This window comes from Spermophilus citellus (genome assembly GCF_964194105.1).
Source record: "Spermophilus citellus genome assembly, chromosome: 2".
Classification (NCBI taxonomy): Eukaryota; Metazoa; Chordata; class Mammalia; order Rodentia; family Sciuridae; genus Spermophilus; species Spermophilus citellus.
Window position 1 is genome coordinate 35,586,356 of NC_138183.1, and position 27,635 is coordinate 35,613,990.

Genomic DNA, 27,635 nt, shown 5'->3' on the forward strand with positions numbered 1-27,635 from the left:
CGCTAGGCAAGCGCTCTACCACTGAGCCACAACCCCAGCCCCTGGCTTAGTATTTCTTGAGCAAACGAATGAACACTTGTCTCTTTCTGGCTGGTTTAGGCACAGGGTACAGAGATTCTATAGGCTCTCTACCCTTAACAAAAGCTTAGATGAGTGAAAAGCAAACCTCGGATGACAGCGAAAGAATGAGCATTTATTAAAGATGTATTTAATAAATGCTCTGAGCACCTATGGTGTACCAGAAAGCCCTAGTTCTGGGCATTTCTCCTTCAGTCTCCCGAGCCTGAAGAGAAGCATCCCAGGCCTGCCTACTTCAAAAGGCCAGGATGGGGGTTCCATAACGACTACGCGCTTCTGAAAGTACCAGGGGGCAGAAAAGCCAGAGGCCGAAAAAGGTCTCTAAAGCCCGGCCCGGGCCGAACGAGCGAGCTCTGGATGGCTGCGCATCCGGAGCAGAGCTGGCGGAGGTGGGGACCCACCCTCCGGGGGACCGCGCTTACCCGTCGGGCGAGTACTCGAGGTTGAAGACCGCTCCGTGGGTGCGGGTGCTGAGATACACCGAGTCCGCAGGGTGGATGGAACCATAGAGGTTAGTCATGGTGCGAAAATTGTCTCGCGCCGGGTCCACGAACAGCCCGCGGCCCAGGCTGCGTTCTCTCAGCCACCCGAACAGTCTGGCGCCAGGGCCGGCCAGGGCCGCGCTGAGGCCGTGCCGACCCCGGCTCCCGGCCCTGCAGTCCTGCCCGGGACGTCGGCGTGACGGGGAAGGAGGTGAGGGCTCTCCCAGGGCGGAGGCGGCAGATGATTCCACAGTCCCCGGCGGCGCTAGGTCTCCCGACCGCGCGGCCGGGGGCAATGGGGGAGCGCCTGGGCGGCGAGGGCTCCGGGCGGCCGGCGGGGGAGGGGCCGTGTCAGTCCCGGGCTGCGGAGGCACGGGCGGGGCAGCGGGAGAGGGCGGCCTGGCGGCAGTCGTTTGTTCCCCGTGGGGCGCCGGCTCCTCAGCTCCGGCCGCCGCGTCTCCGCTGGGGCTCCGGGGCCCGAAAGAAAACATGACCAACACCCCCGCCCCCAGCCGCTGTCCTGCCGGCCGACACCTCGGCGCTCCAGCTCTAGCCGACACTTCCGGGTGCGACGGCCTAAAACTGCCGGCTGGGAAACCTGCCCCACCGCTTGGTTGCCCTCCACCGGGGACAAGGAAAGAGGGGACACTGCAGTGTTGCGGTTTTGCAACCCCGAGGGACAGCAGTCCGGAACAGCTAGCTATTCGTGTGAGCGACTGAAGTACCCGGGTGGGTACTGACTGAGGCTGGGAGTGGGTCTATAGATGTCAGTGAGCGGTTGATGTGTGTCTGACCAGTATTATGAAGCTGGGCAGGATTATGTTACTATTGTCCCCACTATACACTGAGGGATGGATTAACGTATTAGGTGCAGGTCACGTATGGTAAGTTGAATGGCATATTACCTGCTCAGCCTATAAGTATGAGGGCTCAGGTTAGTAAATTTTGCACTAAAAAGCCCTGTCTGCAGAGTACCTGAAATTGTGGACTGTTGATGCCCTGAATATCTCTGCCCAATTGCCATCTATTGTCTAGTAGACCAAGTCTTTATCGACGCTCCTTCCTACAGGAAGGGGCACATATCCAGCCAGGAGGGACTGAGAGGCACTGGAGATCTGAATCAAATCAATCTCATAAGCAACAGAGCCCAGGGTCAGTCCTCCTTGTACTGCATCTGCCAGGGAGGTCATGGAACCGTGATGGAGGTGAGGCCTCCATCACTGTCGCTGAGGATAATATATAGAACTTGCTAACAGAAAAGGGTTAATAAGAGCTAGCAATTTCTTGGGGGAGTGAAGCAAAGTCCTCAGTAAGGGAGAGGCTGAGGCACAAGGAAACACATTTATTTACTCTTCTCTATCCAATGACAGATTTTTTTTTTTAAAAATTACTTTCCAACTGATGTCTCCTAATACAACATGACTGAAATGATAAACACTGTTTTGTTTTTTCCCTTTTCAGGCTTTTATACTTTGGGAGCAGCACGTTCACTCTCGATGATCACTAGTTCTGCCCATAAAGTAGAATTCTTTGTTGGGAACGAGTTTGATAAAATGAGCAAGGCGATTGGCCATGGCATAAAAAGATGAAATGGCAGCTATGTCCCAGGCATCTTCTCTACTGAAGCCATATATCTCAAGCTTTTTGAAATGGTCATCTGTTATATCATCAGCTCGGGAAACAGCAAGTGCAAACTCCAGCATTGCTTTTTCCCGAGCAGGAAGGTCAGACTTTCTCCAATTCACACAGACCTGCAAGAAAATATAGTCAGAAGCAGATTATCTTGTCTACTGCAAATAAATAATCAATAAAATTGACATTGATGGTTTAAAAAAAGTCCCTCAAGGTTAGAATAAAGGAGCAAAATCAGACTAAAACAAAGTTTTCTGAGAAAAGTAGAGCTCAAAGACTCTCTTTGACCTGCCCCCCACATCAATACCAAACAAAATATAATATTTGCAAAGTTAATAGTTTACATTTAGCAATTACTATAAATTAAGAATGTGCTCAGTGTTTTGTATTCATTATCTCATTTAATTCTTATAAAACCCCAGACAGTTGTATTTTTATTATCATCCCCTTTTTATTGACAAACTGCAGTTCAAAGAGGTGAAGTGACTTTCCCAAGGTTATATGGCTAGAGCACAGTATAGCTGGGATCAGATTTCAAATACACTGGATTCCAAAGACTATACTAGGTAATCAATTCCCTTGCTAAAGCAAAATACTAGAAACCACTACAAACCTTAAAATAAAATAGTTCGGTGTTTTAGTCAGCTTTTTTGCCACTGTGATCAAAAGTCCTGGCAAAAGCTGTTAGAGGAGAAAAAATTTACTTGAGGACTCATGGTTTCAGAGGTCTAAACCCACAGATGGCCAACTCCATTGTTATGGGCCCAAGCTGAGTGTAGATATGGCAGAGAACAGCTCAGGACATGACAATCAGGAAGGAGGGAGGGAGGGAGAGAAGGAGGGAGGGAGAGAGAGAGAGAGAGACTGACTCTGTTTACCAGGGACAAAATACATACCCCAAAGGCATGCCCTTAATAACCCAACTCCTTCAGCCACACCATATCTACCTAGAGTTACCACTCAGTTAATCCCTATCAGTGGATTAATGTACTGATTAGGTTAAGGCTCTCTTAAACCAATCATTTCACCTCTACTTTCTTGCACTGACTCACACATGCGCTTTTGGGGGACACCTCATATCTAAACTATAATATTCAGTAAACCATTGTGTGACAACATATTTGAGCAAAAGTTGGGTGTTGAGGCAGGATGCACTCAGCAGGGCAAAGGGGATGATCATGAAGTCATTTTTAGGCTAGCAAGAGATACCTTTAGGGAATAGAGTCTCCATAGATCAGATCAGAAGAGAAGACTGGGGAATAATGAAAATGATGAACCTCAACTCTGAGAATAAATGCAGAGAACAGATATTTCTGTTCCCCAGTCTTAAGGATCAGGGATTTCACTATAGGGTTCAATAGGACTTTGTAATGAAATAGACATAGTAATGATACCCAAAGGGCATGACTTTGGACAAGGTAAGGACAGGATAAGTTGTTGACTGAAGAACTGATGGGCAAGAGCAGGTGGAGGCAGTTCCAGAATGAGAAGTGAACCGGCCAATGCCTGGGGTCAACAGTAAGAATTCAAAAGCCTAAAACATTGGTTTGGGCCCAGAAGGAATAATTAGTGGATGGACAAAATTCATACTGGAAGTGCAAACAGTATAATTAGCAGAAAGATGGCAAGTTTTGAAAAGAGACTCTTGCCACATTATAGTTATATATTCCATACTAAGTTAAATCTCTGAACCTTGAGTCTAAAATGGTTATAAGGCTTGCCTTGGACAGGTAGTTATGTGCATCTGATAGAATGTATGCCAAATAACCACCACTATGACTGATATTAATCTGGGGCATAGCTCTTCCTAATACTAAACATCACATACATGCAAAAGCAAGTGGGCACATAACAGGAACTGGAAGGGAATTCAAGCAATTAGAGATTTTGTTCCCTGCACCATATCATAACATGGGCTTTGTCCTTTCCTCAGGTATGAAAGGCCCTGAAACTGGAACAGGAGAGGTGGGCACTAACCTGGTCAGAGAGCACTGGGTTCTTTGAGTAGACCCTGTACCAAGCACTATGGACAACCACATGGTATAGGCTCCTGTTGACCAGGCTGGTCACTACAATGATGAGTTCCTTATCTGCTCTGCTGAGCTGTCCTGGGGAGGAAGAGGAAAGAAGACCTGTTCATAATTCCTGGGCAATGGCTTAGAACCTAAACAGGTTTAGCTATATTTTAGCAACAGGCTCTGCCCACCCACCAACTTGCCTGCCATTCACTTATACATTTATTCATTCATTCATCTCTTGTCCCTAGCTACCAACTGACCTATTTTGTTTTTATTTATTTATATGGTGGTACTGGAGATTGAACCCAAACCAGGATCTAGTGCATGTTACCAAGCACTTTACCAATTACCCACATCCTCAGCCCTTTTTGAATTTTATTTTGAGACAGGGTCTTACTAAATGGCCCTAGGATGGCCTCAAACTTTTGATGCTTGGCTTTAGCCTCCTGACTACAGGCAGGCCACCATGCCTAGGCTATTTTACTTTCTTCACAGTATGTAGTACTTTCTGAAATCAATAGACTTCTTTATTTCTTTTCTTTTTCTTCTCCTCCTCCTCCTCCTTCCCTCCCCCACTTCCTCCTTCCATCTTCTTTAGTTGTTCACTATTCACTTTCTCCTCTTAAGAGTATGTTCAAGGGCTGGGGTTATAGCTCAGTGGTAGAGCACTTACCTAGCATGAATGAAGCACGGGGTTCGATCCCAAGTACAACATAAAAATAAATACATAAAATAAAGGTATTTTGACCACCTACAACTAAAAACTATATTTTTAAAAAGCAATATGTTTGAGGGGCTGGAGATGTGGCTCAGTGGTAGAGCGCTCACTTAGCCTGTGCATGACCCTGGGTTCGATCCCCAGCACCACATAAAAATAAGTAAAATAAAGATATTGTGTCCAACTACAACTAAAAAATAAATATTAAAAAAGGAGCATGTTTGAAATCCCATATTTTCTCCCAGGCATGCCCATAATCATGATGATTTGGGAGGCTGAAGCAGGAGAACTGAAAGTTTGAGGCCAGCTTCAGGAACTTAATGAGACCCTGTCTCCAAATAAAAATAAAAAGGGGTGGTGGGTTCAATCCCTAAAGAGAGGGTGGAAGAAAGGGAGGGAGGAAGGAAGGAAATACATTTTTTAAAATTTGTTTTTTAAAATAAAAATCATATCCTCAAAGAAATACCTGGCAGATAGTAGTTGCTCAGAAAATGTGTTAATGAAATCCTAAATTCAAGAAATATTTTGTGAGGCCTATCAGGTACTAGGCTAACACTTAAAAGAGGAGGAAAGAAGTGGGTGTGGTGGCATAGGCCTGTGATTCCCAGCTATTCAGAAGGCTGAGGCAGGATTGCAAGTTCAAGGCCAGGATTGCAAGTTCAAGGCCCTGTCTCAAAATAAAAAGGGCTGGGGATGTAGCTCAGTGGCAGCAAGGACCTGAGTTTAATCCCTAGTACTGTAAGTAAGTAAATAAAGTAGAAGAAAAAAAGAACAGACTTCCTAACTTCATGGAAGCTACTATTTGAGGTAGGGATAGGCAGAAAAGGGGAGAACCCACTTTGGTACCAGGCACAATTCTGGGAACTTTACATGTGTAACCTCATTTACTCCTTACCTCAGCTCCTCAAGTGGATATTATTAATGCCATTTTACTAATAATGAAACTAAGGCTCTGATTTGAACACAGGATTGGTCTTTTTCTAGTAGGATAGAGAAGCTGCAGAAAGATATGATGAAAATAAAAGCCAGACAGGACTCTGTATGCCATTAGAAAAGGGCAAGGAGGGGGTTGTAGGCAATCGGACAAGGAATTCTTCCTTATACATGAAGGAAGGTGAGATGGACTTTGAAGGAAAAGTCAGATTCACAAAGGCATAAATAGGAGAAAAAGCATCCCAGGGGCATAGAAAAGTTAGAAGATCTAATGAGATGCAAATGCTGAAGGGGACAAAATGTAGCTCCCATTTTGACTTAGAACATAAAGAGGGACTGAGGGTAGGAAGCAGGCTGGTGACAGACCAAAGAGAACCACCCCATAACTGCTGGCTGTCTTCCAGTATCTGCCTTCTTCCTTTAGTAACAGAATATCTTCATTTAGCTGGGTACATGACCAATCAGCTTCCCTCATAGCTAGATGTGACAGTGAGACAAAGTTCTACCCAATGGGATATAAACAGAAGTGATATATGCAACTCTTATGTCAGGACCTTAAAGAGAAAGGACTTGGGCCCACCAGTGATGCTCCTTTCTACTGGTACAGTGGTGATCCAGCTAAGCTTGTAGGTAAAGAAAGTCAAAAACTGTAAACAACACTTGCCAGCCCTTAGCAGCTTATATAGACTATCAGGTGAGAGTGAAAGAGTGAGAGAAAAAAATATTATTTAAACCAAAGTCTTTGTCTCTGAGTAGCAGCAGCCTAATCTGAATCTAGTATCACGTCCATGGTTGCCAGTTTATTTCAGTTCTATATCTATAACCATAAAGCTGGATTCAGTCCTCACAGACTCAGAATCCAGAGTTGTCACAGAAGCTGAGCTTCTCCCTAATCTCAGCAATCTGGAACACATAGGAAGCAATGTTGGCAAACAGGCACCTATATCTCAACCAAGAATGATTTAGCATTGTTTCTTTCTTTACCTGTTGTTTTGTTGTATATGGCATTGTAATAAGCAAAGAAGGCTCGGAATTCCAATGGCCGGTAAGACAAAACTTTCAGTACATTTGGTAAAAATCCTGTCTGCAGGGAAGAAAAGACAGGGTCACACAAAATGAAAACTAAGAGCAGAATAAACAGTAATCTGGTACTCCCCATATTGTCTGAATCCAGATGCACTCTTGGAAAGGTCATAGCCTTTTTATACATATCTTAACCTTTCAGGGTATTATAATTGTTATTTCTAAAGGTATATAAAATGTCTTTTTGATACACAGTCTGATGAAGTTTAGAGAGTGAATGTAACATATAAAACAAATGAGACTTATTTGAATTTAGATTCTACTGTTTAGGTCCTATCTTTTACAGACGGGCTGGTAGCATTCATTATTTCTAAGAATTAAGTTAGTAACAAGCCCCAATATTAGTAAAGTATTTTGTAAGGTTCTTTCACATATCCAATCTCATTTATCCTCTAAACCTTGTAAGGTAGGCAAGAGAGCTATTATTATTCCCAGTTTACAGATAAGGAAACCAAGGCCCAGAACTGAAGGCCATACTTTGGGATTTTGAGTTTTCAGTGTGTTTTCTGATGGCACGCTATGGCAAACAACTGTCCATTTCTTCCCTCTTGACAACAGAACCTGGATGTTGTTCAGATATGAAGTTGTCATGGATTTCAGAATAGGTTAAACCCTTCCCCGCAATAATGAGCGAATCCTGATTGTTCTAAATAAATTATGTTGATTTCATTCCACTTGTCAGTGATAGGCTGAGAAATGGACATGTGACACCATGGTGGCTACTGAGAAATGAAGGGAAGTCAGCTGGGGGCCTTCCTGGCTCTCCAAAAGGAATATAAGGAAAGGGTATGCCCTCCTCACTCCTGCTAGAAGTTGTGCAACGATGTAATGTTTGCTGATACTATAGTCATCTAATGACTATAGGGAATAAGTCTAAGCAGCTATCACACTGAGGAAGATAGAGTTCAAAAAGGAAAGAATCTACTGGATACCTGCCTGTAATCCCAGTGATTTAGGAGGCTGAGGCAAAGGATCACAAGTTGAAGGCCAGCCTTGGCAACTCAACAAGACCCAATCTCAAAATAAAATATAAAAAAGGGCTGGGATCGAGTGCTTGCTTAACATGTGTGAGGTCCTGAGTACCCAATTCCCAGTACCACACACACACAAAAGGAAAAAAATCTAGTCCTTGATGGTAACAGTAAGCTACTGAATTTTAACAATATAGGAATTTCCCTACCGCTAGACCAGCAATTAAGTGTAACATTGAATTATCCTTACTGTTAAACCAGCTAAATTGGATTTTCTATACAACTATAGCTGAAAGCACCCTAGCTGATAACAGATGCTAAAGGTTTGTTAGTGGTCTAAAAGACAGAGCAAAAAGAACTATTTGTACTAACCAGGGAGAGTCTGGGGAGAGGGTTGGGAAATGGGAGAGGTGTGGAGAGCTGTTGATGGTGCCAAGGGCTCCAAACCTTTCCCACCAGAACAGCCATATTTAAAAAAAATACTTTTTAGTTATAGATGGATGCAATATCTTTATTTCGTTTATTCATTTTTTTATGTGTGTGCCTCAAATGTGCGAGGCAAGCGCTCTGCCACTGAGCCACAACCCAGCCCCAACAGCCATATTTTTATCTTTATATAATGGATTTCCATGCAATATTTTGTTTGGAAAGAAGTGCCACAAAATTCTACTACCAAGTTGGAACAACAAAGGTTTAGAACAAATGTATGTTTAAGGAAACATAATTTGGCAGCATAGATCACACGCTTTAAAACTACCATCAGGGGGTCGGGTGAGTGGTCATGCCTATAATCCCCAGTGGCTGGGGAGGCTGAGACAGCAGTTCAAAGCCAGCCTCAGCAACAGAAGGTGCTAAGCAACTCAATGAGACCCTGTCTCTAAATAAAAAACAAAAAAGGGTTGGGGATGTGGCTCAGTGGTCAAGTGCCCCTGAGTTCATTCCCTGGTACCCCTCCCCCCCAAACAACTTCCATCAGGAAATAATATACAAAAAGATATATGTATCAACATAAATATGTATATATATGAAAAATCTATATATACAAAAATTGTTACAAGTCCTAAAACTCTAAGATTTGGAGATTGTTGAACTAAATTACAGTATCTCTGTTATACAATGCTATATCATGTAACCCTAAATAATGTTTTGACCTAGAAATCAAGATAACATGATCTCATTTTAAAAAGTACATATATATATATATATTTTCTTTTTTTTTTAATTGGTTGTTCACAACATTACAAAGCTCTTGACATATCATATTTTATACATTAGATTGAAGTGGGTTATGAACCCCCAATTTTACCCCAAATGCAGATTGCAGAATCACGTCGGTTACACATCCACAATTTTACATAATGCCCTATTAGTAATTGTTGTATTCTGCTACCTTTCCTATCCCCTACTATCCCCCCTCCCCTCCCCTCCCATCTTCTCTCTCTACCCCATCTACTGTAATTCATTCTCTCCTTGTTTATTTTCCCATTCCCCTCACAACCTCTTATATGTAATTTTGTATAGCAATGAGGTTCTCCCTTCATTTCCATGCAATTTCCCTTTTCTCTCCCTTTCCCTCCCATCTCATGTCTCCATTTAATGTTTATCTTTTCTTCTTGCTCTTCCTCCCTGCTCTGTTCATAGTTGCTCTCATTATATCAAAGAAGACATTTGGTATTTGTTTTTTAGGAATTGGCTAGCTTCACTAAGCATAATCTGCTCTAGTGCTGTCCATTTCCCTGCAAATTCTATGATTTTGTCATTTTTTATTGCTGCATAGTACTCCATTGTGTATAGATGCCACATTTTTTTTATCCATTCATCTATTGAAGGGCATCTGGGTTGGTTCCACAGTCTAGCTATTGTGAATTGTGCTGCTATGAACATCGATGTGGCAGTATCCCTGTAGCATGCTCTTTTAAGGTCTTCAGGGAATAGTCCAAGAAGGGCAATAGCAGGGTCAAATGGTGGTTCCATTCACAGCTTTCCCAGGAATCTCCAAACTGCTTTCCAAATTGGCCGCACCAATTTGCAGTCCCACCAGCAATGTACAAGTGTACCCTTTTCTCCACATCCTCGCCAGCACTTGTTGTTTGACTTCATAGTGGCTCCCAATCTTACTGGAGTGAGATGGTATCTTAGGGTGGTTTTGATTTGCATTTCTCTGACTGCTAGAGATGGTGAGCATTTTTTCATGTACTTGTTGACTGATTGTATATCCTCCTCTGAGAAGTGTCTGTTCAGGTCCTTGGCCCATTTGTTAATTGGGTTATTTGTTATCTTATTGTCTAATTTTTTGAGTTCTTTGTATACTCTGGATATTAGGGCTCTATCTGAAGTGTGAGGACTAAAAATTTGTTCCCAGGATGTAGGCTCCCTATTTACCTCTCTTATTGTTTCTCTTGCTGAGAAAAAACTTTTTAGTTTAAGTAAGTCCCATTTGTTGATTCTTGTTATTAACTCTTGTGCTATGGGTGTCCTATAAAGGAATTTGGAGCCCGACCCCACAATATGTAGATCGGAGCCAACTTTTTCTTCTATCAGACGCAGAGTCTCTGATTTGATATCAAGCTCCTTGATCCATTTTGAGTTAACTTTTGTGCATGGCGAGAGAAAGGGATTCAGTTTCATTTTGTTGCATATGGATTTCCAGTTTTCCCAACACCATTTGTTGAAGATGCTATCCTTCCTCCATTGCATGCTTTTAGCCCCTTTATCAAATATAAGATAGTTGTAACTTTGTGGATTAGTCTCTGTGTCCTCTATTCTATACCATTGGTCCACCCGCCTGTTTTGGTACCAGCACCATGCTGTTTTTGTCACTATTGCTCTGTAATATAGTTTGAAATCTGGTATCGCTATACCTCCTGATTCACACTTCCTGTTTAGAATTGCTTTTGCTATTCTGGGTCTTTTATTTTTCCATATGAATTTCATGATTGCTTTATCTATTTCTACAAGAAATGCCGTTGGGATTTTGATTGGCATTGCGTTAAACCTATAGAGAACTTTTGGTAATATCGCCATTTTGATAATGTTAGTTCTGCCTATCCATGAACAGGGTATATTTTTCCATCTTCTAAGATCTTCTTCTACTTCTCTCTTTAGGGTTCTGTAGTTTTCATTGTATAAATCTTTCACCTCTTTTGTTAGGTTGATTCCCAAGTATTTTATTTTTTTTTGAGAATATTGTGAATGGAGTGTTTTTCCTCATTTCCGTTTCAGAAGTTTTGTTGCTGATATACAGAAATGCCTTTGATTTATGCGTGTTGATTTTATATCCTGCCACTTTGCTGAATTCATTTATTAGTTCTAGTAGTTTCTTTGTAGACCCTTTTGGGTCTTCTAGGTATAGAATCATGTCATCTGCAAATAGTGATAATTTAAGTTCTTCTTTTCCTATTTTTATGCCTTTAATTTCTTTCGTCTAATTGCTCTGGCCAGTGTTTCGAGAACTATATTGAATAGAAGTGGTGATAGAGGGCATCCCTGTCTTGCTGCAGACTTTAGAGGGAATGCCTTTAACTTTTGTCCATTCAGAATGATGCTAGCCTGAGGCTTAGCATAGATAGCTTTTACAATGTCAAGGTAAGTTCCTGTTATCCCTAGTTTTTCTAATGTTTTGAACATAAAGGGATGCTGTACTTTGTCAAATGCTTTCTCTGCGTCTATCGAGATGATCATATGGTTCTTATCTTTAAGTCTACTGATGTGGTGAATAACATTTATTGATTTCCGTATATTGAACCATCCTTGCATCCCAGGGATGAATCCTACTTGATCTTGGTGCACAATTTTTTTGATATGTTTTTGTATTCGATTCGCCAGAATTTTATTGAGGATTTTTGCATCTAGGTTCATTAGAGATATTGGTCTGTAGTTTTCTTTCTTTGAGGTGTCTTTGTCTGGTTTCGGAATCAGGGTGATGTTGGCCTCATAGAATGAATTTGGAAGAGCTCCCTCTTTTTCTATTTCCTGAAATAACTTGAAAAGTATTGGTTTTAATTCTTCTTTCAAGGTTTTGTAAAACTCTGCTGTATACCCATCCGGTCCTGGGCTTTTCTTGGTTGGTAGTCTTTTGATGGCTTCTTCAATTTCATCCATTGATATTGGTCTGTTCAAATTGTGTGTATCCTCCTGACTCAGTCTGGGCAAATCATATGACTTAAGAAATTTATCGATGTCTTCACTATCTTCTATTTTATTGGAATATAGGTTTTCAAAATAATTTCTAATTGTCTTCTGTATTTCTGTAGCATCTGTTGTGATATTGCCTTTTTCATCCCGTATGTTAGTAATTTGAGTTCTCTCTCTTCTTCTCTTCGTTAGCATGGCTAAAGGTCTGTCGATTTTATTTATTTTTTCGAAGAACCAACCTTTAGTTTTGTTAATTTTTTCTTTTTTCTTTTTTTTTTAAAGAGAGAGTGAGAGAGGAGAGGAGAGAGAGAGAGAGAGAGAGAGAGAGAGAGAGAGAGAGAGAGAATTTTTAATATTTATTTTTTTTTAGTTCTCGGCGGACACAACATCTTTGTTGGTATGTGGTGCTGAGGATCAAACCCGGGCCGCACGCATGCGAGGCGAGCGCGCTACCGCTTGAGCCACATCCCCAGCCCTGTTAATTTTTTCAATAGTTTCTTTTGTTTCAATTTCATTGATTTCCTCTCTGATTTTAATTATTTCTTGCCTTCTGCTACATTTGCTGTTGTTTTGCTCTTCCTTTTCTAGGGCTTTGAGATGAAGTGTGAGCTCATTTATTTGTTGGTTTTTTTCTGTTTTTGAGGAATGACCACCAGGCGATGAATTTTCCTCTTAAAACTGCTTTCATTATGTCCCATAGATTCCAATATGTTGTGTCTGTATTTTCATTTATCTCTAAGAATTTTTTTATTTCCTCCTTTATGTCTTCTGTAACCCATTGATCATTCAGTAACATATTGTTCATTTTCCATGTGATGTAGGATTTTTCCTTCCTTATTTTATCATTGATTTCCAGTTTCATTCCATTATGATCAGATAAAATGCATGGTATTATCTCCAACCCTTTATATTTACTGAGGGTTGCACTATGGCATAATATATGGTCTATTTTTGAGAAGGATCCATGTGCTGCTGAGAAAAAAGTATATCCATTTGATGATGGTTGATATATTCTATATATGTCAGTTAAGTCTAGGTTATTGATTGTGATATTGAGTTCTATAGTTTCTTTATTCAACTTTTGTTTGAAGGATCTGTCCAATGGTGATAGAGGTGTGTTGAAGTCACCCATAATTATTGTGTTGTGGTCTATTTGATTCTTGAACTTGAGGAGAATTTATTTTATGAATGTCGCAGCACCATTATTTGGTGCATAAATATTGATAATTGTTATGTCTTGTTGGTGAATGGTTCCTTTTAACAGTATATAATGACCTTCTTTATCCCTTTTGATTAACTTAGTCTTGAAGTCGATTTTATTCGATATGAGGATGGCCACCCCTGCTTGCTTACGAGGACCGTGTGCGTGGTATATTTTTTCCCATCCTTTCACCTTCAGCCTGTGTATGTCTTTTCCAATCAGATGTGTCTCCTGGAGGCAGCATATTGTTGGATTTGTGTTTTTAATCCATGATACCAGCCTATGTCGCTTTATTGGAGAGTTTAAGCCATTAACATTCAGAGTTACTATTGATATATGGTTTGTACTTCCATCCATGTTTGATTATTTATCCTTTTTTTAAAAAATTTAGTTTGTTTCTCCATGATTATCTTTCCCCTCGCCCTCTGTCTTTACCGAGGCACTTCCCACTGATGGTTTCGGTTATTGTTTTTCATTTCTTCCTCGTGTAGTGTTTTGCTCAAAATGCTTTGCAATGCTGGTTTTCTGGCTGCAAATTCTTTTAACTTTTGTTTATCATGAAAGATTTTTATTTCGTTGTCATACCTGAAGCTTAATTTTGCTGGATACAGAATTCTTGGTTGGCATTCATTGTCTTTCAGTGTTTGAAATACATTGTTCCATGACCTTCTTGCTTTCAGTGTCTGTGATGAAAAATCCGTTGTTAACCTTATTGGTTTACCCCTGAATGTAATCTGTCTCCTTTCTCTTGCAGCTTTTAATATTTTCTCTTTGTTCTGTATATTGGATATCTTCATAACAATGTGTCTTGGCGTTGGTCTGTTGTGATTTTGTGTGCTTGGTGTCCTGTATGCATCTACAATTTGTATATCTGTTTCCTTTTTTATTTCTGGAAAGTTTTCTGTAATTATTTCATTCAGCAGGTTACTCATTCCCTTGGTTTGAATCTCTGTACCTTCTTCTATCCCAATGACTCGTAAGTTTGGTTTTTTTATGTTATCCCATAACTCTTGGATGTTTTTCTCGTGATTTTTTACCAGCCTTTCTGAGTTGGCTAGACTCTTTTCAAGATGATATATTTTGTCTTCATTATCTGACGTTCTGGCTCCTACTTGCTCCACTCTGTTAGTGATACTCTCAATTGAGTTTTTAATTTGGTTTATCGTTTCCTTCATTTCTAGAATTTGTTTGATTATTTTTTATAATCTCTATCTCCTGATAAAGATGCTTAACTTCTTCTTTTATCTGTTTATGTAATTCATTCTCAATGTGTTCTTTCGCTGCTTGAATTTGCTGTCTTGTATCCTCTTTAAGGTTCCATTCCATCTGTCTAAGGTGTTCCTTGAGTTCTTTATATGACCATTTTTCTGATGACTCTAGGTCCTCCTGAATATTTAGGCTGTCCTGCATTGTTTGTACTCCTTTTCTTCCTTGCTTTTTGAAGCTGCTCATGTTACTTTTTGTTATGTTTGACTGATGAGTTACTGTTTACTCCTATAAATTTATTTGATGCTTGGGAGGAAAGGTATTAGAAGGGAAGGGAAGAAGTCACTAAAGAGAATGAGAGTAAGCAGGTAGAATTCAAGGAAGGGGGGATAAGATAATTGAAAAGAAATGCAAAGGCAAAAGAAGAAAAAATAGGAAATAAAAAAAAATTTTTTTAAAAAAAATAATTAAAAAAATTAAAATTAAAATTAGAAGAAAAAAAAATAAAAAAAATAAAAAAAAACAAGAAGAAAAATGAAAATGAAAGAAAAACCCAAATCAAAAAAAAAGAGAAAAGGAAAAAAAAAGAAAAAAAAAACTAATAAATGCAGTCTTAGAGTTTGATTAACTTCTCTTCCAGTAGGTGGCGCTGTGCCCACCAGGCCAAGTTTCTCCTGTCAATACACAGGAACCAATCACTGTGCAGCAGCTCCTCCCAGACTGGGCGAGTCTCCAATCCTGAGTGCCTAGGGCCTCCTCTTGTGTCTATTCACTTCCCACTTTTCCTCTAGCCAGGCCCCTCTCACGGGTGCCGCTCACCACAATACTGGCTACACGCCAGGTCTGCTGCTCCCGGGAGCCCTGTTTTCATGAACGACTGGGCACACTCTTCCAGTTTGCCATTCCCTCAGACCCTAAGTTTGTAGAGCTTGGGGTTGAGAATCCTCAGCGAATTTTACTTGCCCTCTGGTAGCCACGCCCCCGGTAGCTGGTGCAAGAGACCTCAGCTGTCAGCACTGGTGGGAGCGGTAGTTCCGCACCGCGGGTCCCGCACCACCTCTGATTCCCTCGGTCTGGCTATCGCGCTCACAGGAGAGCTGGGAGGGGCCCTTAAGGTTTCCCCGATGTGTGGAGAGGGAAGGCTAGGGAATTACACACCTGTAGCCGCAGGATTCAATGAAGTCATCTCCTCCACCGCAGTCTGATGACGTCAGATCTCTGCCATGGTGGTATCTCTTGCAAATGGCGACAGTTCATTTCCCTTTGCCGGGCGACCAATGCAACGAGTGGGTCCTTACTGTCTCTCCCAAGCCCCATTTCAAACCTGTGGCCACTACCTATGAAGGCTCGGTAGGCATTTACCTCCGTAGGATGAGAAGGGCTGACCAGTTGTTTCAGCCGGATGGATTAGTGCTGAGTCACAGCTGTTTGTCTGCGGGAAGCAGGCGAACGGGAGCTTGAATTCAGCCGATCCGGGCTCAGTGTGTGTTCTGAGAGGCCCAGACTGTTCGCCCCAGATCCACGTCAGCTCAGCATTGCCTAGTGATCCTGTAATTTCAGTGTAGAGATGAATCTATCTTGGTTTCTCACTTCTTGTTCTAGTTGGAGAGTATTCTGGTATTTTTCAGCTTCAGAAACTGAAGCCCCTAAACCAAAATGATGTTCTTTGGTGGTAACCTGAGCGGGGCTCTACTTCCACCTCCCCGGCGCCTCCGCTCCGCTTCCGTCCGGCGCGCCCCCAGTCCCTGTGCGCACGCGTAGCTGGCTCCACTCACCCTCTCGCGGGGACTACAAGCCGTGTGCGTGCACCCACGCACGTAGCGACGCATACATCCACCTGCTCGCGGTATAGGGAGCCCAGGAGAGGCTCTTCCCGGCCCATTCGCGCCGCGCCCATATATATATTTTTTAAAAAATATTTTTTAGATGTTGGTGAACCTTTATTTTATTCATTTATTTTTATGTGGTGCTGAGAATCGAACCCAGTGCCTCACACATGCTAGGCAAGCACTCTGCCACTAAGCCACAACCCCAGCCCTAAAAAAGTACATATATAGATTTATACAAACAAAATAGGGAAGAAGAAAACACCAAGATGCTAATAGTGGTTGACTTTCTATAGTGGAATCATATTTTTATTATTTTTAAATTTTCTGCTTTTTGTCTACTTTTTCAATAATTTTTCTTTTTCTTTCTTTCTTTCTTTTTTTTTTTTTGGTATTAGGGATTGAATCCAGAGGCACTTTGCCACTGAGCCATATTCCCAGACTTTTTTATTTTTAGTTTTGAGATGGTATCACTAAGTTACTTAGGGCTAGCCTCAAATTTGGAACACCCTGCCTTAGCCAGCCTCAAATTTGGAACTCTCCTGCCTCAGCTGCCCAAGTCACTGGGATTACAGGCGTGCATCACCATCCCAGGCTTCAAAATGGAATTTTTTGTTTTTTGTACTGGGGATTGAACCCAGGGGCACTTAATCACTGAATCACATACCCAGCCTTTTAAAATATTTTATTTAAAGAGAAGGTCTTGCTAAGTTGCTTAGCACCTCGCTGTTGCTGTGGCTAACTTTGAATTTGTGATCCTCCTGCCTCAGCCTCTGAGCCACTGGGATTGCAGGCCTGCACCACCACATCCGGCTCAACATGTAATTTTTTATTATAATTGTTAAAGAAAAGAAGAGATACCTGTCACACTTGTTTAAGCAACTACTCATATTCCAATGGTTTTATCTCAACACTACAGTGCTAAACAGAACTATAGAGTGCATCTCAGTCACTGGTGGGCAAAGAGCTGAATGATAAAGAAAAGTCCCAGAACCCGAAAGGAAAAAAGTATGAGATACAACAGGACCCAAAGGAAGGGTCCATCCACAATGGGGAAGTTGGACAGTTGGACAGGCTGTGGCAATTAGTACCAGGGATTTCATTTAGGTAGACAAAGGTCTGCAATGGCTGTGACTCCCTGCACCAAGTGTGTCTCACCTTCTTTTCTATCTCCTCCATGAGCTCTACAATGTCAAAAGGCAGGTCCTTCTTGTAGGGAATAGGATAACGACTGATGGGTTTGGACCTCTCTTCCTGCTGAGCCTCAAAAAGACGCAGGTTCAGGGTCACCACAGGCAACCTGTTCCAAACTCTACTTGTCACAAGGCGAAGAAAAGACTGAAAGGAAACAAAGACAGGTTGAGATGAGTTACTGAAGGAATGGCTGTATATCTGGGCTTAAAGGAGAAATGGAAAACAGGTTCCATCTCTTGGGCCAATTCCCACTGATCAGAAGTTACTGCCTTGAGAATCCAGAAAAGGATCATGGGCCCAACCTGAAACAATGCTGTAATCAGTTAGGAATGTCTGATGTGGAAATGGGTTATGGTGGCCCAAGTAATTTATATTTGCAATACTTGGTTAAAGTCCAGCCTAGTACTTCCTATTAGTAACATAATCTCCTGGGGTTCTTCATGGCTCTAGTGGCTCTTTCAAAGTCTATCAAGTGATTGCCAGGATTTTGTCATCCTCTGTCAACAACATTAACTATTATATAATGAGCACTTAATATGTACCAGGTGTTTGTTTTGGTACTAGAGATTGAGCCTAGGGTGCTCCACCACTGAGTTACTTCCCAACTCTTTTTATGTCTTAAAATTTTGAGAAAGGGTCTCACTAGGTAACTAAGGGTTTTGCTAAGTTGGCCAGGTTGTTTCTCAAACTTGCAATCCTCCTGCCTCAGCCTCCTGCATTGCTGGGATTACAGGTGTGTGCCACTGTGCCCACCTATACCCAGTTGCTTTTTTTCATATATTCTCCAATACTCCCAGCAATCCTGCATTTTACAGATACGAAAACTAAGAATGAGAAAGGCCACATAGAGCTCAATGTTTGAGTTAGATTAAAATTCAGAACTGCCTAACTCTAGAATCTATGTTCTTCCCACTATGTAGTCCTGTCTCTTAAAAGGAAAAAAAAGTAACAAAATCACATTATTCTAAGTGAAAAGGGTGAAACAGAAAAAATCTGACTAGGCAGCCCTCTCATGCCTTTTATCATGTAAACTTATAAGAATGCTACAAGAAAATCAAAGATTATGCCTTTCTAGAAAGCTCAGTCTAGTTAGGTAACCCAAGGCTGTGAAAGATAATATAACAAAGGGCTATCTGAAGCCAGGCTGCTTGGGTAAAAACCCGTTTCTGTCCTTTTAGTTTATTCTTTGGTAGGGTGTGGATGAAATAATACCAAATCACAGAGCTGTTGTGATGATTTAATGAATTAATGTATATAAAGCTTTTAAAATAGATCTTTGGGGCTGAGGATATAGCTCAGTTGGTAGAGTGCTTGCCTTGCATGCACAAGGCTTTGGGTTTGATCCCCAACACCAAAAAAAAAAAAAAAAAAAAAACAAACAAACAAATAAAATAGATCTTTGCACTTAGCAAATTCTATATATTTATTAAATAAAATGTTATAGGTTTAGAATAAGGGTATCATTTTTTATTATTTTTAAATTTTCTGCTTATTTGATTTTTCAATAATTTTTCTTTTTTTGGTATTGGAGATTGAATTCAGAGGTGCTTCACCACTGAGCCATATTCCTAGATTCTTTTTATTTTTAATTTTCAGACAATCTCATTAAGTTGCTTAGGGCCTTGCTAAGTTAGTACACTGTGGACCTATCAAATGACATCTGCTTACATATTTAAATGCTAGATACACAGAAAAGATCTGGGCAGCTCCCCTCACACCCTTGTGACAGTTACTTTTTTGTGCCAACCTTACTGGGCTAAGAGATGCCCAAACAGATAGCAGTTAAAACATTATTTCTGGGGGCTGGGGTTGTGGCTCAGTGGTAGACGCTTGCCTACCATGTGTGGGGCACTGGGTTTGATTCTCAGCACCACACATAAATAAGTAATTAAACTAAAGATCCATCAACAACTAATAAAAATATTTTTAAAAAACATTATTTCTGGGTGCACCTGTTAGGGTGTTTACAGAAAAAAATTGCCATTTGAATAAGTAGATTGAGTAAAGAAGATCCATCCTTACTAACTAGAAGGGCTCATCCATCCTATCTGATCCCTAACAGAACAAGAAGGCAGAAGAAGGCAGATTCACTCTTTCTTCTTAAACTAGAATGCCCAAGTTCTCCTGCCCTTAGGCATCACAGATACTGGTTCTCAGTGGCTCCCATTCTCAGTTCTCAGCCTTCAGACTTGGACTGGGAGTTACATTATCACCTTTGTTGGTTCTCAGGCCTTCCGACTTATATGAAATTATGCCACCTTCTTTCCTGGTTCTCTAGCTTGCAAACTACAGATAGTGGAAATGCTCTATAATTGTGACCCAGTCTCAACTTAGGTGTCCTTTTATATCTATATCTGTCTCCTATTGGTTCTGTTTCTCTGGAGAATGTTGAATAATACACCACGTGGGAACTCTCCATGAATGCCACCTACTGTAAGAGCCTGCCTCTTTGATGTTCATATCTGACACTCCATCTTTGTGCCAGCAATGTTCTCCCTATGAGTAAAGTCTAGGCTATGAAATTTTATAACTCTGTTACCTCAGCTTTCTATATCCTCTAGCCAGTGTGGTGCAAATATCCAAGTCACCAGGCCAAATCCACTGGTCTCTGAAGCTGCCAGGGAAAAATGCTCTGCTTCATACTTATACTACAGGGGATTTGGACTGGGAAACCAAAAGTGAGGCAGTTGACAATGACATCTGGGGCTGAAAAGTTATAAAGCAGAGTAAGGCCAGGTGGAATCATGATGTATCATGAGCATATCAAAGGAGTGAGAGACAGAAATTGTGTGAAAGCAGCAGCTATGATGGGGAGAAAAGACTCAAGGTAGATGGGAGGAAAAAAGTTGTTAAGGACTGGGCCTGTGGCTCAATGGCAGAGCACCTGCCTTGCACATGTGAGGCACTGGGTTCGAACCTCAGCACCACATAAAAATAAACAAATAAAGGTATTGGGTCCAACTAAAAAAATATTTAAAAAACAAGAAAGTTGTTAATAGAAAGATGCAGATAGATAAAAAGATACTGAACTAGGAAACAAGACTTGTTCCTGGCAGATTTCCTGGGGCCTTGTTGCAGCGGTACCTGGAGGTATCGGAACAACTTGTCGGTTTCAGTTTCCATGTGGAATGATTTAATAATGCCTGAAACAGAGTCATGCATTGACAAGAAAAATCAGAATGAAACCAAGAAAGCAAATGGGTCCTTCAACTTCTATAATTCAAAGGAAACAATGGACTTAAGGAGTAAAGCACTCCTACCATATAACTTTGTTGGTTTTTTTTTTTTGGGGGGGGGGGTACCACGTTTGAACCCAGAGTTAAACCCTGGGCTTAACTAACTTAAGCACTGAGCCATATCACCAGCACTTTTTGTATTTTATTTAAAGACAGGGTCTTGCTGAGTTCCTTAGAGCCTCACTAATTTGCTGGGTCTGGCTTTGAACTCTTGATCCTCCTGCCCCAGTCTCCTAAGCCACTGGGATTACAGGTGTGTGCCACTGTGCCCAGCCCATATAACCTTGTTTTAAAAATAAACAGAAAATACTCATATAATGCTTAGAACAGCTAAGAGTATTCTAAGTTGCTTTATATATATTTACTCAAAACTCAAGTTAACTTGGTTCTGTTATTCTCTCCACTTTAGAAATGGGAAAGCATAGGCATAAAAAAGTTACCAAGTGTATAACTAGTAGAGCATGGATTCAGAGCCAGGCATCCAGCTCCAGAGTTCTCACTCAGAATCATGTACAGTACTGCATGTACGAGCACACTGCCAAGGATGGTAACTCAGCACTATTTCTTTAAAACCTCTAAATCCAAGTCCATCTATAAATTTCAGGTCTTGTCCCCACTTTCCCCTAAATACTTTTTAACATTTTAATTTTGAACTGTGAGTAACTGTAATATCAATAAAAAGTACAACTTTTATTTGTTGAGTGAGTATTTCACTAGGCTTACTGATGGAGCCTCACAGGCGCTGTCCCTAAACTACTGCTATAGTTTGGATTTGGAATGTCCCCCAAAGGCTTATTTGTTAAAGGTTTAGTAGTCAGCCTGTGGCACTACTGGGAGGTAGTAGAACCCTTAGGAGGTGGGGTTTATTGGAAGGAAGTTAGGTCACTGATGGCATGCCCATGAAGGACGCATTGGGACCCTGGTCCTTCCTTTTTTTTTTTTTTTTTTTTAATTCCTGGCTGCCACAAGGTGAGCAGATTTTCTCACAAAAGTGCTGCCTGCCAAGAGGTACTGCCTCACCTCACCACAGGCTACAGATTGAAACCTCTGAAATCATGAGCCCTAACAAATCTTCTTTTTTTTTTTTTCAAATACTTATTTCTTAGTTTTCGGCGGACACAACATCTTTGTTTGTATGTGGTGCTGAGGATCGAACCCGGGCCGCACACATGCCAGGCGAGCGCGCTACCGCTTGAGCCACATCCCCAGCCCCCTAACAAATCTTCTTTTTTTTTTTTTGAGAATTTTTAATATTTATTTTTTAGTTCTCGGCGGACACAACATCTTTGTTTGTATGTGGTGCTGAGGATCGGACCCAGACCTCACGCATGCCAGGCGAGCGCGCTACCGCTTGAGCCACATCCCCAGCCCAACAAATCTTCTTATAGTTGATTATCTCAAGAATTTTGTCACAGCAATGCAAGGCTGAAGTAACAGAACTACCATATCTCTCTCCACTGGGGGAAATCATGGCTCAGCTACCATGAGGGAATACAAGTTTATATATTTTCAAGAGAAGCTGAATGTGAAAATTCAAAATGTGGCTTGTGGTCACCTACTTTGAGGGAGGTTGCAAGTTTGAGGCCAGCCTCAGCAATTTAGCAATGCCCTAAGCAACTTAGTGAAACCCTGCCTCAAAATTGAAAAAAAAAAAAAAGAAAGAAAGAAAACTGGCTGGGATGTAGCACAGTGGCGAAAGTGCCTCAGGGTTCAATCTCCAGTATTAAAACAAATTAAGAAAAAAAAAAGACACACAAATGGCCATTAGGTACAATAAACTTGCTCAGTATCATTTGAAATTAGGGGAATGCAAATTAAAACCACGAGATAATATTTCATACCCACTAGCATAGCTGTAATCAAAAAGACAGACAATAAAAATTGTGAGATGTGGAGAAACTGGGCCTGTATACAATGCCGATAAAAATATAAAATGGTGCAGCTGTTTTAGAGAAATTTGATAAGTTTTTTTAAGAAGCTAAATGTGGGCTGGGGATGTGGCTCAGCGGTAGCGCGCTCGCCTGGCATGCGTGCGGCCCGGGTTCGATCCTCAGCACCACATACAAAGATGTTGTGTCCGCCGAGAACTAAAAAATAAATGTTAATAAATTCTCTCTCTCTCTCTCTCTCTCTCTCTTTAAAAAAAAAATATTAAAAAAAAAGAAGCTAAATGTAAATTTATCATATAGTCCAGCATTTCTACACCTAGGTACCTATCTATCCAGTACAAATGAACATATAGCTCTCCACAAAGACTTGTATAAAAATAATCATAGCATTAATAACAAAAAAGGAGAAAGAACCCAAAAGTCCACAGACTCGTGAATGGATAAACAAAATGTGGTGTACCGATACAATATACTACTATTCAGAATTTAAAAGAAATGAATTAATGCATGCTACAAATATGTACAAAATTTTAAAAATTAAGTTAAAGAAGCCAGACCAAAAACTTTATATTATTAAATCCCATCTATATGAAACACTCAAAAGAGGTACACTACAGAGACAGAAACTAAATTAGCAGTTGGGTAAAGCTGGGGTAGGAAAGGAATTGATTGCAAATGGGTACAAAGGATCTTTTAGAGTGACAAATATTATAAAACAGTCTTTTTTATAATTGCTTCCTAGTGGGGTTGAGACAGTTTCTCATTGTGGTTTTACTTTACATTTACTGGATGACTAATAATATAAGCATATTTTGTGCTTTTATTGGCTATTTATCTATTATTTGAAGAAATATCTTTGGTTCTTTCCCCATTTCTAAATTGATAAATTTATATCTTTATTATTGAGTTTTAAATGTTCTTTATATATTCTAGATACATGTCCTTTATCAGTTATGATTCTTCATATATTTTCTCCCATTCCATTGGGTTTTCTGTTCTAATTTTATGAAGTCTAATTTTTCTGCTTTTTTCTTTTGATGCTTGTGTTTTTGGTAGTGTCATATCTAAGAAACTACCATCAGAATTGTCTCTGTTTTCTTCCAAGAGTTTTATAATTTTAGTTCTAACTTTTAGATAGTTGATTTAGAGATAATTTTTGTATTTAGTTTGATATGGGTCCAACTTTGTTCTTTTGCATGTAGCTATCTAGTTTTCCAAATATCATTTGTTGAAAAGACTGTTTTTCCCCCACTGAATCATCTTGGCATCCCTGCCCAAAATCGATTGAGCATTAAGTATAGGGTTTATTTCTATGATCTTAATTCTATTCCATTGATCTATGTCTAATGAGTATTCCAGGAAAAACAGTGTCTTGATTATTGTAGACCGTTGGTAAAATTTTGAAATCAGAAACGTAAATCCTTCAACTTCTTAAACATTGTTTTGGTATTCTGGATCCCTTAAATTTTCATATGAATTTTAGGAATAGTTTGTCAGTTTCTGCCATAAAGCCATTTGGGACTGTGGCTGTGACTAGGTCAAATCTTTATACAAAGTTGGAGAGTATCATTGTCTTAACAATATTGACTCTCCTCATGTATGAACATAGGGTGCATTTCCAGCTATTTGCATCTTGTTTATTTCAACAATGTTTTGTAAGTTTTTGGAGTATAAATTTGGTATGTCTTTTTGTTAAATTTATTCTCAAATGTTTTATTCTCTTTACAAGCTACAAATATGTACAAAATTTAAAAAATTAAATGAAAGAAGTCAGACCAAAAACTATATATTATTCAATCCCATCTATATGAAATATTTTATAGTAGTATTTTTTATACTACTATAAATGGGATTTTAAAATTTCATTTTTGGGTTGTTCATTTCAAACGAATAGAAATACAATTGAATTTTGTATATTGTTCTTGAATTCTAAAACCTCAGTGAACTTTTTAATTGTAATTTATATGATATTAGCTGCGGGTTTTTCACAGATGACCTTCATCAGGTGAAGAAAGTTTCTTTCTAATCTCAGTTTAGTTTATTTTAAATCACAATTTGTCAAATGCTTTATCTGCAACTCCTGAGATTTTTTTTTTTTATTGAACTTGGGCATTAGACCACTGAGCCACATCCTCAGCCCCATTTTGTATTTTATTTAGAGAAAGGATCTCACTAAGTTGCTTAGTGCCTCCCCGCTGCTGAGGCTGCTTTGAACTCAGATCCTCTTGCCTTAGCTTCCCAAGCTGCTGGGGTTACAGGCATGTGTTACTGTGCCCAGCTAGAGATTCTTTTTTAAATGTGTGATATTATTCACCAGTGAAACCATCTGGGCCCGGGCAGACTTCATTTGATTGCTGTTACTGATGAGTTGGCTCATAAACCTCACCAGTGTACTGCCTCTCAACACCAAAATCACCTTCACTGCCTGCTCTATAAAATGCATTTGAGCTTTAAAATATTTTTTTTTCTGTTGCTATCATGACAATAAGCTAGAGGCACTGCAGGAGAAATGGGATTTTCTTCCTGACAAAACATACTAGTATTCCTGTAGCAGCAGCTTCTCTGTGCCTGCTTCTGCTTTGCTTGGAAACCCAAAACACCCAGCAGCCAAGTTTTCCCTGGCACTCTATTGGGCAGCTTTGTGGCAGAGGCTTCCAGGAGCTCCCTTCCAATGAATAACTGTCTTCAGCATTTCTTCAGCAAAGTTCTGGAGGGTAGACTTGTGTCAAGTTTTGCTGGCATATCCCCAGTCACTTGCTGCTATTTAATGAGCCATGGCCGGCCATACCTGTTTCCAAAAGATCTTGATCACTGCTACCTGGGGAGAGATAGAGCTCTTCTTTGCATATTACATCTCCACAACAGAGGTATAATGGTCATTCTCTTATATCTGATATTCCTGTTCTGTTTCTTTGTAGTATTGGGGATTGGACTCAGGAGTGCTATGCCTCTGAGCTACATTCCCAGTCCTCTTTATTTTGGCTGGCCTCAAACATGATCCTTCTGCCTCAGACTTCCAAGTATTTGGGATTACAGGCATGTGCCACTGTACCTGGCTCATTCTTGTACTCTTTAATGCTCCCTTTAATTCTTACTAGCCATTACCTCATTATTCTAATGCCCTATTCTAGTAATTCTTTAATCTTTTCTTTTCAAAGTACTGTGTTTTTTTTTCTCTTGAATATATTCTGATAGACACTATGCTTTTTCATGTCCTCCTATATGTTTGGGCCTGGTATATAGAAAGCACTCAATGTGTATAATCCAATAATAGGATCATGACCCATGATGTTCATAGGCAGTTTTTACTATTTTAAGCTCTTTCTTTTTAAATTTTTTTTATAGTTGTAGATAGAAGGCCTTTATTTTATTGGTTTATTTATTTTTTATGTTTGTTTTTAAATTATAGGTGGATATCTTTATTTTTATATGCTGCTGAGGATCCAACCCAGTGCCTCACACATGCTAGGTGAGCACTCTACCTCTGAGCCACAACACCAGCCCTTATTTGATTATTTTTATGTGGTGCTGAAGATCGAACCCAGTGCCTCACACATGCAAGGCAAGTGCTCTGCCACTGAGCTACAGCCCCAGCCCTTTCTTTCTTTTGCCTCCTTTAGGACACGTATCTTGATCCCTAACCCCTAAACCCAGGCATGTAGAGAGAACCATTTCATCCTCCGTACTGGGTGTGGGAGGATGCTCTAATCAGTTTTTTTTTTTTTTCCAGCGCCATAGCACTGGGTATCTGCTGGTAAAGACAATGGGACCAGGATTCAGCTGCCTGCCCAGCTCAATTTCTATTCGGAGCAAATGCGCAAAAAAAGCTTTGAAAGCAAAAAAAGCCCAACTTCGCCAGTAAGCAGAGAAAAACAACTCTGAGATGTCATCTTTCCAACTCCTAAAGTAGCAAAAATTTCTGAAAAGTAATTTCTGGAAAAGAATCTGGAAGGTTTTGGTCATTCCCTGCAGGAAATACTGGCTATGAGTAGATGAAGGCCAGAGGTATCGGGGCGCATTGGTCTTGACTGCAGGGCTCCAAAACCACAAGCCTCTAGGAGAGAACAGGCCTAATCCACTTGGGCCATCCGCCGGCCAACTGCCTCAGATTTTCTATTTCTCAATCACCGCGGCCACTTTTACCACCAGAAAAGGGAACACGTGTTGTTCCAAAATGTGAAGTATAACTGGGAACCCATCGGAAAATAGGGCGGGCCTACGCGCCTTTAAGTCCAAGGAGGCAGCCCGGAGCCGCCCACAGATCCCAGGACCTCGGGATCCCACCTGCTGCACGCGGGAGGAATTCCGCCTCCCCGCCCCGCGCGCTCCCACTCACCGGCTGCCTCAAGGAGCCGAGGCAGCGAAGCACCCACATGGCGGTGCTTGGCACTCGGCACTCTAGTGTGAGCAGGCAGCCTTCCGGTGTGATGGACCCTCTGGGAGTCGGGTTGGGCGGTGCCCGCGAGGCGCTGGTGCTCCGCCCCCGAATTTCCGGTGTCGGGTGACTGCGCACCTGCTTTGCCTTCGAAGCTAGCTGGGTAGATCACCCGGTGCCACAGGACTGTGGGCTTGATAAGCCTCAGTCTCCACTAATAATCGTGGGGCGGGGGGAGACCCTGAGGGACAGTTCAGGGAATATTACCGACCTCCCTTGTTTCCTCAGTGGGACTTGAGGTTATTGCCTGAGGGTGCCTCAGGCATAACTTTGAATCAGCCTTAATTCTATGTGAGCTTGGTCATCAGTACCTACCTGCTGGTTCCAGGCCCTCTGGAGTTGAGATGGAGTGGGGAAGTAGACAAGCGCAGTTCATATCATCTCTGCCCAATGAACTCCCACTCCTGCCAGGGTGATTAAATAAGAACAGCTATTTCAACAATCTGATTGCAAAACAAGTTTTATTTCAGTTGACCTTTTATTACTCCAAGAGAAAATGGCTCTACAGCATCTTGTCAAATTTGGAGGAGGTGTTAGTGATGTCTATCTTAAAAATAAAAAAATAAAAATCTAAAAATTCACGTTGGAAGCAAAGATAT

At 40.9% G+C, this 27,635-nt stretch overlaps 2 protein-coding genes across 2 annotated transcripts in view; both read right to left on the minus strand.

Annotated features, from left to right (window-relative positions):
* DCAF10 (DDB1 and CUL4 associated factor 10) overlaps positions 1-1,250 on the minus strand; it is a 39,073-nt gene extending 37,823 nt beyond the window's left edge. The window contains exon 1 of the mRNA XM_081278703.1: positions 501-1,250. Within this exon, the coding sequence (XP_081134829.1) occupies positions 501-1,051 (551 nt within the window). The 5' untranslated portion in view covers positions 1,052-1,250. The remainder of the gene's footprint in view (positions 1-500) is intronic.
* A 776-nt stretch (positions 1,251-2,026) lies between these two features.
* Positions 2,027-27,038, minus strand: LOC308640813 (uncharacterized protein). The gene is made up of 5 exons (XM_081278709.1): positions 26,938-27,038; positions 17,441-17,620; positions 6,846-6,945; positions 4,170-4,300; positions 2,027-2,311 (listed from the first exon to the last, which is right to left on the minus strand). The coding sequence occupies exons 1-5, from the start codon at positions 26,974-26,976 to the stop codon at positions 2,048-2,050; spliced, it is 714 nt and encodes a 237-aa protein (XP_081134835.1). The 5' UTR covers positions 26,977-27,038; the 3' UTR covers positions 2,027-2,047.
* Between the last annotated feature and the right edge of the window lie 597 nt (positions 27,039-27,635).

What these genes read in the sequence shown, in the direction of transcription:
- LOC308640813 (XM_081278709.1), bottom strand. Translation starts at nt 26,976, where the DNA reads ATGTGGGTGCTTCGCTGCCTCGGCTCCTTGAGGCAGCCG. An exon ending in CATATACAACAAAACAACAG is followed by an intron (nt 4,301 to 6,845) that starts GTAAAGAAAGAA and finishes CTTCCTCCCCAG; the next exon opens with GACAGCTCAGCAGAGCAGAT. An exon ending in ACCCAGTGCTCTCTGACCAG is followed by an intron (nt 2,312 to 4,169) that starts GTTAGTGCCCAC and finishes ATTTTCTTGCAG; the next exon opens with GTCTGTGTGAATTGGAGAAA.